The 12,956-nt window shown below is 45.9% G+C and overlaps 1 protein-coding gene across 6 annotated transcripts in view; it reads left to right on the top strand.

The window, feature by feature from the left end:
• Positions 1-12,956, top strand: part of LOC147637513 (uncharacterized) — a 183,833-nt gene that overhangs the window by 161,278 nt on the left and 9,599 nt on the right. For all 6 annotated transcript variants that reach the window (XR_015266050.1, XM_086799298.1, XM_086799297.1 and 3 more), the window contains 3 exons: positions 790-869; positions 7,208-7,318; positions 7,515-7,627. Coding sequence is in view for 5 of the 6 variants with exons in the window: in XM_086799298.1 (XP_086655424.1) it covers positions 790-869; positions 7,208-7,318; positions 7,515-7,627 (304 nt within the window). In the remaining variant the exon portion in view is untranslated. The remainder of the gene's footprint in view (positions 1-789; positions 870-7,207; positions 7,319-7,514; positions 7,628-12,956) is intronic.

Raw genomic sequence — 12,956 nt, 5'->3', positions numbered from 1 at the left:
TGAGCAATGGACAGTTGGCATCTTTTGCGTAGATTGATGCTGGATGGTCGTATGAGCTGCTCATATGAGCTACCCTCAGTTTTTTATTCAATTGGTAGTAAAAGAATTATGCACTCGTAAAGCAAATACTCCGCAAGCAGGGGACCCATCCTGGCGGTTGGGACCCGATGCTCATGTATGTGTGGAAGAATGTTCTATTTCCATTTTCTTTGTGGTCAATGCTTTTAATTTAATCACTTCTGCAAGGCTTACCCGACAATCTCTCAAGGTCTTCCCTTACAATTTATACTAAAAGATGCTGCCTATGATATACTTTGCTAAACTTGGGAAATAATGCTAGCTTTGGGATTGTGTCCCCTACTCTCTGTGATGAAGAATTCAAATGCTTTGGTGGATACCTCCCTTATCTTAGTAAACCCATGGAATTTATCAACCCAAGCAATAATAACTCTCAGGCTATATGAATATTGAAACACATAGATAGATGGTGTTGCTAGGAAGAGGATTTTTGGATGGGCAGTAGTCTTGGGAAATTAAGGGGTTAACATGCGAATGCCTTGCATGGATACTCCAATCCATCGTTAAGCCATCTCATGCGAGCTTCACGGGTCCAGACCATAAGTGACAAGAAGCCCGATCTTCTAAACAAGTTTCTTGGTCAAAAAATGCATGTAGTGTGTAAGCATGCAGTTTATCAAGCTTGCACAAAAAGAACTCTGATACAACCAATCAAAAAGGTTTGATTTCAAAACTGTAAATAGCACTTATGTAGGGAACCTTGTGTTGCAGGTCTATTTGGAAAAGTGAACCTTGTTTATTGCAGAAAAACAAAAGAGCACTATGCTCTAAAATCTATCAGCAAAGCAAAGGTTATAAGCAGATCTTTGTGTCTTTGTGTTTAACCCCTCAAATTGCAACTTTTACTTGGTTCCCTTTTCCATAACCATGAATGCGTACATAAACTTACATAATCTAAAATATATCTTTGGGGCCATCTCTTTTTTGTGTTTCAGTGCAAACCTTGAACTTATCAGGCTCTATTTGTTGTTTGTTCCAAAAAGTCATTGTTTAAAGCAACGTGTGAGTGTTTAGACCATGGCCTGGGATCAAGTTCAATATTATCTTTCTTTCCTTGTCCCAATAAATACATAACGCATAGTTGTAGCCTTTTCACAACAAGCATTAAAACTGGCCGCATCAAGTTCGAATTAGTCAGCTTCCTAGTTCAGCTCTTTCCATCCAAGACGGAATCTAACACAGAATTAACCAAGATGAATCCTGTTTGACCCAGTTCAATGGCTGGTTTTCTCTCTCCCCTTCACCCAAGATGAATCCTGTTATTCTAAGTGTTGCTGCACTGTCTTATTTTCTCCTTAACACTTTTTGGTGGTGGTGATGGGCACGCTTATGGTTACAGAGGGGAATGCTGTTCAGTGTGTAGGAAAATAGGGGGTTTAGATTATTGGATCGCATATGTATCTACTGTTTGGTGTAGCAGGCTGGCCTGCCCATACACTCGGTGTGACGTCTGTGTCACGAGGCAGTATGCCTCAGGAGTTGCCACTCAGCCAGGAAGACCGCCTTCTCCATTACACACACACTCCATTGGAACACTATCTAGCATGCTGCCCGAGAAACAGATTGCACCATGATGCCACTTAATCCTTAACACTTCATGACATAACAAACAAGTAGATAACCAGAAGCACATAGACACAACAATGAGAGAACACGACAATGCTGTATTCTGAAAAAGAGAGTATTCCACTAACAAGATAATATCCTTTGGTACTCTTGGAGTCACCTATATACAAATGATGCAAGTAGGCAGTAGGTGCACTGCTAGCACCACTGCCGTGAATGAAGGTGAGCTAGTGTAGCCGTGAATGAAGGTGAGCTAGTGTAGCCGTGAATGAAAGTGAGCTGCTGTGAATGAAGGTGAGGAAGTGTAGCTGTAAATGAGGTGAGAAGATGCGCACGGTAGAAGCGGCACGATGGGAGCAGACACTGCAAAAGTGAAGTGGACGTCCGCCAAAGAAGTGGACATCTGCGCCTAAGTGGATGCCTCCCAAAGAGTGGATGCCCACCAACGCCAGGCAGGAGGCCAGCTACAGGCCGCCCACCACCAAACACTTCACCATCCTCGGTGAAGCATGGAGAGAAGCATGACAGGTTGGAAATATATAGAACGGCAGGAAAAAAAAAACTGAGACTAAACTGAAGTAGTCGAGTGTGAAAAAGAAATCCTAAAATGCTATGGGTATGTACAATGATGGAGAAATGGCGGAAAATATAAGAGGATTAGGTGCCGGTTGAGGGCAGCCACGAAATGGAGCTGGGGGGTGGTACTGGGGTGGAAGGAGGGGTGAAGCCGAATGCGAACTGAAGAGTCTCTCGGATGGTCTGGAGTTGGGATGCCTGATCGCGTAGAGCAGGAAGATCTATCAAGTCGGCCTCCAGGGAGGAGAGGTAGTCCTGGGAATCCACTGTTGTTGAAGCGCAGTGTGCTCGCTGTGAATCTGGGACTTAGAAGTGAGAGCCTGGGAGAGCTGCTCGCAGAGCTTGTGCTCTGTAGCCTGGGCCTGGGAGAGCTGCTGCTGAGTAGAGGTGAGCTCTTGGCGAAGAAGTAGTTCTACAGATTGTGCCTCGGAGAAGTCTGCCTGAAGTTGAGCTCAAGCATGAGAAGTTCCAGTGTGGCGGTGATGAGGAGGGGGCTGCCTGCATTACCAACAGATGGTCAAGGAAGTGCTGCAGGAAGCTGGTGAGGAGCCCATCACTAGGCAAGGCGAAGTCTGGAGCATTCAGATTGCTGTGGCGAGCACGAAATCAACGGCATTTGAGGCGGATAGTTTCATGTAGGAGGTGGTGGAACGGGTAAGGTTTAACGGTACAGAGGCAATAAAAGGCTTCTGTGGTGGAAGCAGATGCAATGGGGCGGGGGAAAGTAATAGTGGAAAAAAGCATACAAGTGTAAGATGCCAGGCTGGATAGGTGTGGAAGCAGTGGCGGTGAGGAGGGTGGTGATATGGGTGCTGAGTTGCATAAGTGGTATGCTGGTGTGCATGGAATTTGAACGGAGGCCCAAGATGGAAGGATGGGCTGGACCAATGATTTTGGAGAGTTCGGGACCTGAAAGATGGAAGTGAAGATGAGGACCAAAGAAGGGGTAGTTGTGGAGAAGAGAGGAACACAAGTCTACGTTGGGCGGGCAGAATCGGGAAGGAGACGAGATTGGTGAGACCCAGAGTGGATAGCTCTTGAGGGGAGAAGAGGGTAGAGATGGAAGGCGAAGAGGGGGTGTCCGGTTCCTGGAAGTGGATGATGAAGGTGTTGAGGTGGAATGGAGCGATGCGACATGAAGACATAGTTACCAGGTTGCCCAAAGATGATGAGACAGGAGCAGTATGCCGTCGAGTGCCATGACCAGGAGTAGTTTGCGCAGCATCAGAATTCTCCTCAAAGCTCTGGGCCCATTCTTCTGAACCACTAGAAGTCTAGAAGAATCTTGTGTCTGGAGGGATCGGGCACCACTCAAACTTGCTGAGGGAGGTGGTCGTGGGCCAGGTTGTTGGTAATCAATGCGTGGTCACCTGTGTACCCTCACAAACAGTGGCTGCCCTGGAGAGGAGAAGAATAGTGGCAGGTGTGGTGACTGGGGGCCTGGGTGTAGTGAGGGATGCCGAGGCAGGCACGCTAGTGATGGAGGAAACTGGAAGTGGAGAAGAAGTGTGGTGGGAATCCATGATGAAAGAACTGGACGTGCAGAGGAAGGGCTATGGGTGCCTGAGTCAGCCGAGTGATAGAGAAAAGAAAAGTAAGCGAACAGTGAACAGCAAGGGTGTGGAAGCATGGGTATATGGGTCAAGGCAAACTACTTGTGCATGGGAGGGGGGGTGATAAGGCCCTGTGATGCTTAACAGGTGTGGCGTAAAGACAAGTACTGATGGGCGAGGCAAAAAAGCACCTGGTAGACATGAACAGAGATGGCCGCGATGGAGAGAGATCGCCACACGTGAAGGGGAAGAGCTACGCGCAGCACCAGAAAAGGGAGGGGCAATGGAACATGCGTAAGAGCATGAAGGAGGCTGTTGTGCACGACCGAGCAGGGGAGCTTTTAAAAAACGTGGTAATTTATGGCAATGGCAAGTGAGAACACTTGGAGAGGTGACGAGGAGGCACATCTGGGCAGAGGTGGACATGGGCACGACCGGTGATGGGGAGGCATGGACACGTGTGGGTAGGTGCAGAGGGTGGTGGTCGTAGATGCAAGCAGACGGTGACGTTGACTTTGGACAATCTGTGAGCATGCCCGTGAACAGGGATATGAGGCCTATGGTGGCATGCCCATATTGGTGTATGTACGTGATGGTGGACATGCCTTGTGGACACCAAAATTGGAGCACACCGGTGGCCACCTTGGACGCGCCCCATGTGGATGGATACCATGGACACACCCATGCCTGGAGGGGGTGTGGCATACCCACGAGGTGGTGGGCATGCCGAGCTAAAAGTGGCGCAAAGTTGCTTCAACACCCGGATGATGAGGGACTCCATGCCCTGCGGGCTCCCCGCGGAGCATGGATGAACTTGGTGACCACCTTGGATGGACATGCCCACAAAATATAGGGCTCAGCACGTGATGGGCTTGGACACGGTCTGGGGAAGAATACGCCCATGCCTGAGTACGGATCTTGGGCCTGCCTGTGCAGATGGACGCTCCGGCAAGGTAGCGGGCACACCCGCAGCAGGTTGAAGCTTGCCGTTCACACGGTTTTCAAGAATTCCACCTCAAAAAAAAAATCCCTTTTCTCTCTCTCTCTCTCTCTCTCTCTCTCTCTTTTGCTCTCTTTTGTTTGGCATGGGAAAGCACCATCCCAGCCTGTGCCTCGGGCCTTATGGCCAGAGGCTCCGTCAAGGGAGGGAAGATAAAGCATGAGCCTTGACCCATTCACAAGGGGAAGAGGTTTGCTGGATAGAGTGCACATCTGCACAAAACCTTGGGGTAGGATGTCTTGCACTTCGTACGGGTCTTCCCAGGCTGGCACCGACGTCTTGGCATGCCTTAAGTAGGGTGCTTGATAGACGAGGACAAGGTCGCCTTTGGTGAAGGCAGGTCAGTGTAAGTGGCAATCATGCCAGGCCTTCTGCCGATTCTGAGATTATTGCTAGCATCCTAGCGCGGCACATCTGGAAGCCTACATGCACTGAGGCCATGGTGGGCACTTTGGTTTATGATACCCAGTGGATCTAGTGTGAGATTATCCACACACTCATGGCCACTTGGGCCAGGATTCAGGGATCTTCGAGGGCTGTAGAGAGAAAACATGGCCAATTTATGAGAGAATGGGATCATGGAATTTTTTTTCACTCGATCTCATATGGGGCCTTGTTGGCAGCACAAGGCACCCGATTGGTGAGATTTCCCCCTTGCTTGGTCTGAAATCTCCCTTTTTGAAAAAGAAAAATCATACTTAATAGAAGTCTCTTTTCTGAAAAATAAAAAAAGGGCAGCGTCAGGAAGCTCATCAGTGATACATGTGGCTGGCATCACCAAAGTTGATGCACAAGAGGCGGTCTGCCATCACATGGTGTTTGCCTGGGCAAAGGAGAATCTCAAAGCTGAATTCTTGGAAAAGAAGTAGCCACCTCCACGCCTTGCCAGCTATCTGAGGCTTGTTGAGCAGGTACTTGAGAGCATGATGATCACTAATGACAATTAAGTGGATGCCCATAGTGTTGGAACTTCTGCAGAGCATATACTATGGCTAGACCCTCACTCTCAGTGGTGCTATAATTCCACTCTACTGTGTTGAGGAGCCAGCTAGCATAGTAGATTGGTCGGTTGATGGAACTCGTTACTAGGCTGTGTGAGAACTGTTCCGACAGCCATTTGACTGGCGTCTGTGTGCACATGAAAGATTATTGAGCAATCAGGTGCGATCAGGATGGGAGTCTGTGAGATGCCTATTGAGAGCACTGAATGCAGTAGACTCAGAGATGGACCATTGGAAGGGGGTGGAGGGACTAACCAGGGGGGTGAGGGGAAGAGCAACATCTGCATATAGATGGCAATTTGGATGAACAGGTTGTGGACAATGGCTTCAATGGTAATGTGTTGGATCATGGAATCTACAATGTTTGTGGGGTGGTGATGACAAGTAGAAAGCTTGGATAATGAGGATTTTCCTAGCCAACAAGGTGAAGTGGAGTTGTGTAATGATGTAGAGATTGTTAAGAAGGTGACTACATGTGCGAGCCTTACTCTCCCCACAAGAGATGGCCGGATTATCCAAATACAAATGCCATAACATAGCCCAACACGAGGCAACCATAAAATTCAGCTGGTACACAGACTGCAGAAATGCCAAGCCAACAATATAATCCATATGCCTTTGTGTGGGTACTGATTCTTACCCAAAATCCATGGGTCTTCATGGAATAGAGCTGGTACAGCAGGAATAGCTCTCCATTCAGCCTGTACAGCAATAGCAGGGGCTGGTACAGCGGATACAGGGGCTGGTGCAGCCAGTACAGCCGATATAGGGGCTGGTCTAGCTGGTACAATGGCTGGTATAGTAAGTACAAGGGCTGGTACAGCAAGTACAGTGGCTGGAAATCATAATACAATGATTAACTACCCTTGCCTTCAATATTTCTTTGCTAAGAATAAACTCAGTAGATTGTACCACTATGAGATGATATTTCCCACGACTCGAACATTAACGATAAAAATCAAAGCCCATCCATTCTTGACATGGGGTAAAGCCAATATCAAGAATCTAAGCCTAAAAAGTTGGACGATAAAAGCTTAAGCCCATCCATTCCTGATATTGAGCTTTTATTGGTATGTCAAATATGAATGGGAAAACCCTTCCTAACAACTTGGCCTCTTTATTTTCTTCCCAGTCTAGAGCTAAGCCAGGTAAGCTGGCCAATCAGTCAAGGATGTTCCTTTTTGGGAGAAGTTAGAATTAGGAAAGAAGGCCATCATTTTGAAATATTAGATTTCCCCATTATTTTATTCATTATTGGAGATTTGTAAAGCTCAAATTTATTTGGAAAATTTTCAAGGCAAGCAGAAGTTTTTGCTTTGTTTCAAATTTGTAGAGTCTGTTTTGTTTTTAATTAGCTATTTTTTAACAGTACGAAACAGCTTCTTATAAGCATTTTTTTGTTTTCTTATTGATGGGTTGTTAGCTATCTTCAGGTAGTGAAATTGCAAGAGGAGGGTCACATAAGAAATGAGAAGATGCTCATGGAAGCCTTGAATCATCCTTTTATAGCAAGGCTTGTGCGCACCTTCAAAGACCAAAAGCATGTACGTCTGAAGCAGGGGAATGATCTTTTGAACTCAATCTAACACCTGCGTTGTGGTTGTTAGTTTGATTTGTTATCAACCATTTGCTGTGTCATTGTTATCTGGTTTAGCATATAATCTTTTCCTGTGTGTTTCTATTTTGAAGAAATGCTGTTAAGATCAAGTGTTTGATAATTTGACTTTGGAAAGTTTTTAGGTATACTTGCTACAGGAACTGACGATTGGAAAAGAATTGTTTGCTATGATGGAAACTGTGGGCTGCCTACAAGAATGGGAAGCCGCATTCTATGCTGGTGCCATACTTCTCGCGTAAGATTTCTGATCCAAAGATTGTTTTAGCATCAAACATGCTGTTTACCAAGTTGTGAACCCTTTATGGGCATAGGAGACCGTAAAAGTCCCAAAAAGTGGACAATACATATTTTAAAAAAAGTTAAAACTATCATTTTTTTAAAATTACCATCTTAGCTCGAGTCTGTAAAACCACCTTGCTGGGGACACATCTTACAGGTCAGAGTTGATTTTAGTATTAAAGGTCTTCTTCATGAGCCAATCTATAGGAGTATAATCCATCCTTGTTTTTAACCCCCTAGTGTAACTAAAACAAAGGTCTGATGCCCCATGTAGCCATTTATATGGTAGTGATGTGTGGATATGTGGATGTAGGCTAATAATGGGCCAACGCACGTTTTTCCTCCTTAGGAGGGTTTTCCCATGAGCATGTGTACACATTCTTATGAGTGTGTGTAATAGACCTTATCATGTTACTACCTGTACTTCACTCATTCTCATCAATCTACTCTTGAGTGTTGTGCTTCTCTCTATCTCTGCTTGCTTGTTGCATCTTCTGTGTGTGTGTGTTCTACCTTTGTCTCCACTCCAACAATTTGTATCAAGGCAGGTTCTCTTGGCTCTCATCCCCTTATCAATACCTCCACAAGTTGCTCTTCTGCTTGTTTTAGATTGAGCTATCCTCTTAGGTGAAGGTATACCCTATAGTCTGGTATCAACTACGTTAACAAAGTTTTTGTGACTTTTGGGATATTTCGAGTGTGTTTCCAGGCTCGTTCATAAGTTGTAAGGTTTCCGCAGATAACCCGGGGGAGTGTTAGTTCGAGCTATCTTTGTTCGATTTTAGGTTTTATGTACTGCAACATCATGTACAGACAAGGCCGTCATCGTTGCTGCTCCATTGGCATCAACATCGCAGCTTCGAGCTCGTCGTCAATAGCATCATCAATATTTTCATCATTGCTATCGACTTTTGCGTCCTTGCTAGTAACATTTGTACACTCTAGACTCTACCATTTTTCATACACTTTGAAGGCTTCTTCGTCATCAGTAATCTACTAGCAGCTATTTCGGTTGCATTTAGTGGGCATTGAGGGTACCTATAGGTTGTTGGGATATCTGCATTTTGTGTTAGGGATTCATTATTTGTAGGTTGAAATGGCAGGCAATGATGTATTTGGGATGTTTTTCGTTGAGGATAAGCTTGATGGGACTAAGTTACCGTTGTGGACTATATGATGCATCATGTATTGGTTGCCGAAGGGCTTTGCAATGTTGTTATTAGCATTAAGGCATGCCCTGTCTTGCCAGCGTAGGATAGTAGGAGTACTTTAGTTGGTGGTACTAGTTCAAATGTAACTATGGCATCCGCCTTTGCACCTCTCGTAAGCAGAACAAGCCAGGTGGGATGGCAGGGATGCACAGGCTGAGGTTACCCTTCATCATGAGCCAAAGTGTGGATGCAAAACTCTGGTATGAATCCGGTAAAGCTATGAGAATAATAGACACTAATGAACTGTCCGGACAGGCCTCATCAATAAATGCAAGCAGCTCTCTAAGATCTTTGATCCTTGTGAGAAACTCATCCATTAAGTCTCCCTCATTTATATGCTCAAACTCTAACTACATGCACAAGTAGGCCACTCGTGCCTCATTACTCAGCTAGTAAAGTGTAGAAAGCGCAGTTGAACATGAGCAAATACGAGGAGTAATGCTCCTTTCGCGGAAAGGACCACGAATGCATGTATGCCCTTACGTTTGATCAGTTGGTTGTAGCGCTCTTGCAAAAAGAGAAATCCCAAAAAAACTACATGTGGGAGATTAGGCATTCGTTGCTAGTCCAAAAGATAAAGGCAAAGCCTTCTCTTAGGGTGCTTCTCTCAGGGCAGCTACAAGCCAAAGGCAAAATCAGCCCCGTCTTCTGGCAAGGATGCCGAGAAGGGGGGTGATAAGCTTAAGAAAGGCAAATGCAACTATTGTCGGAAAGCAAGCCACTATAGCAATGAATGCAGAAAAAAGGCTGAGAAAGAAGAAAGATTCATCAGCACAGTAAGTGGTGGAAGGGATTCAGCAAACTATGCACATGATGATTGGGCATTCATTGTGCATTGCAGTTATGATCCTTGTATCCATGATGTATGCATGTCAGTGAGAGATGATCATGTCTGGTATTTTGATAGTGGTGCTAGCAAGCACATTACTTCCCAACATGATTTGTTTTCCTCCCTTGAGTCTATTCCTCAAGGAGGCATAGTCACATGTGCAAGCAACTCCTCATATCCAGTGAAAGGAGTTAGTAAGGTTGTGCTCACTGTTGCAAATGGTGGGACAATCACTCTCTCAAAAGGCTTGTTTGTGCCAAGTGTTAGAAAGAACTTGTTGTTAGTCTCTGCCACTGTTAGGGTAGGCCTAGTGGTCAAATTTGTTGATAATAGGTGAACAGTTCATGACTCAGAGGGGCGTACAGCGAGAAGATACTACCGGACAAGAGTCACACTTTCTAGTCCTCCTCCCTGTGGGATGCAGGAGGGAGTATGTATTTGTGTCAATGAGCAGCTATTGTCGGTAGCAGTAGGCTCAGGCATCATTGACACTGGCTGGGCTCAATGGGTGACCATCAGGATTGGAGAGGACTGTGTTGGCTTTTTAAATGTATATGCACCGAATGCCGCAACAGACAAAGCCACCCTTTTTTCCTTTTCAGAAAGGAGACTTCTAGTAAGTATGAAAAAATTTTACAAAATGGAGATTTCACACCAAGAAAGGTGGAGATCTCAACCAATCAGGAGCCCTGTGCTGCCAATAGGGTCACGAATGAGAGGATGTGAAAAAGATACCAATGTCCCACTCTCTCATAAACTGGCCGCGCTTCCTCTCCGCAGCCCCCTTGAAGATCCCTGGATTCTGGCCCAGGTAGCCATGATGGTGTGAATAATATCACTCCAAATCCTACAAAGACACTGAGAAACAAAAACGGGAGTACCCTCAATAGCCTCGGTGCATCTAGCCTTCCAGATATTCCAGGCTGAGATGCTAGCAATAATCTCCCAAGAACTATCTAACCATGCACAAGTAGGCCACTTGTGCCTCGTTACTCAGCTAGTAAAGTGTAGAAAGCGCATCCCAAGCATGCTTGGCAGTTGAACATGAGCAAATACGAGGAGTAATGCTCCTTTTGCAGAAAGGGCCACGAATGCATGTATGCCCTTACGTTTGATGAGTTGGTTGTAGCGCTCTTGCAAGAAGAGAAATCCCAGAAAAACTACATGTGGGAGATTAGGCATTCACTGCTAGTCCAAAAGATAAAGGCAAAGCCTTCTCTTAGGGCGCTTCTCTCAGGGCAGCTACAAGCCAAAGGCAAAATCAGCCCCGTCTTCTGGCAAGGATGCCGAGAAGGGGGGTGATATGCGGCAAATGCAACTATTGTCGGAAAGCAAGCCACTATAGCAATGAATGCAGAAAAAAGGCTGAGAAAGAAGAAAGATTCATCAGCACAGTAAGTGGTGGAAGGGATTCAGCAAACTTTGCACATGATGATTGGGCATTCATTGTGCATTGCAGTTATGATCCTTGTATCCATGATGTATGCATGTCAGTGAGAGATGATCATGTCTGGTATTCTGATAGTGGTGCTAGCAAGCACATTACTTCCCAACATGATTTGTTGTCCTCCCTTGAGTCTATTCCTCAAGGAGGCATAGTCACATGTGCAAGCAACTCCTCATATCCAGTCAAAGGAGTTAGTAAGGTTGTGCTCACTGTTGCAAATGGTGGGACAATCACTCTCTCAAAAGGCTTGTTTGTGCCAAGTATTAGAAAGAACTTGTTGTTAGTCTCTGCCATTGTTAGGGCAGGCCTAGTGGTCAAATTTGTTGATAATAGGTGAACAGTTCATGACTCAGAGGGGAGTACAGCGAGAAGATACTACCGGACAAGAGTCACTTTCTAGTCCTCCTCCCTGTGGGATGCAGAAGGGAGTATGTATTTGTGTCAATGAGCAGCTATTGTCGGTAGTAGTAGGCTCAGGCATCATTGACACTGGTTGGGATCAATGGGTGACCATCAGGATTGGAGAGGACTGTGTTGGCTTTTTAAATGTATATGCACCGAATGCCGCAACAGACAAAGCCGCCTTTGTTTTTCCCCAGAAAGGAGACTTCTATTAAGTATGAAAAAATTTTACAAAATGGAGATTTCACACCAAGAAAGGTGGAGATCTCAACCAATCAGGAGCCCTGTGCTGCCAATAGGGTCATGAATGAGAGGACGTGAAAAAGATACCAATGTCCCACTCTCTCATAAACTGGCCGCACTTCCTCTCCGCAGCCCCCTTGAAGATCCCTGGATTCTGGCCCAGGTAGCCATGATGGTGTGAATAATATCACTCCAAATCTTGCAAAGACACTGAGAAACAAAAACGGGAGTACCCTCAATAGGCTCGGTGCATCTAGCCTTCCAGATATTCCAGGCTGAGATGCTAGCAATAATCTCCCAAGAACTGTCTAACCTCTGTGCCGGAGGGACAAAGTGTGAAAGTGGCAAATCCTGAAGACAACACTGCCGAGCAACTCCTTGCCTAACCATAATGGCCAAGCTCCTGTCAGTCCCCTCGAATCTCAGCTGAGGCCCAGACTGTGTCAACCAAATGATAGAACCAAAAGAAATGATAGCATCCCTCTTAATCCTACCAAAGAGGTGAGCAATCGCAGACCAAACCCTCTGTGCTTCCGTGCATTCCCATAAACAATGGTAAACTGACTCCGAAACTCCTGCACATCTAGGGCATGCTGGGCAAGCACCAATAACTGACCTCCACTGATTGGTGGCCAGACCACCATGAAGAGAAATCCAGATAAAGGAGGAAATCTGTGGCTTCCTATAAGAATGCCACAATCTCCGCCAAAAAACCCTCTGAATGTCAGTCGAAATGCCGTAAGATTCCCAATGGGGTCTAAGAGTAGGGACACTCTGAATGTGTCCCAAGATAAGATGTCTGGCATTCCGCACCGTATAACTGAAAAAAGGCATGCTTTTCAAGGGGTTACAAGTATCCTTCCACATCCACTCACCAGGGTCCCAATGCAAATGTCTGATAGGCAGCCACCATACAACCAAAGGCTAACACTCTCTGTGATCATCCCAGGGAGGGGGTCAACAAAAACGTGCTTCCCTAACCTGCCAACAACTCTTACTAGACGAATCTGGGGGGCCCTCAATAAGGTCCTGCACGTCACATCTCTCCAACTGCCATCCATCCTGTATAGAAAAGAAGACGGTACATCATCCTCCCTAGGCAAGGGGAGACCCATAACCTGAAGAGGAACACCTGTCCCAAAAAAAAACCCCA

Source organism: Cibotium barometz, chromosome 6 (assembly GCF_041138505.1).
Source record: "Cibotium barometz isolate CiBa-2024 chromosome 6, ASM4113850v1, whole genome shotgun sequence".
In the NCBI taxonomy this organism is placed as follows: Eukaryota; Viridiplantae; Streptophyta; class Polypodiopsida; order Cyatheales; family Cibotiaceae; genus Cibotium; species Cibotium barometz.
Note: the sequence above shows the minus strand (reverse complement) of the source record. Positions and strands in the feature narration are given on the sequence as shown.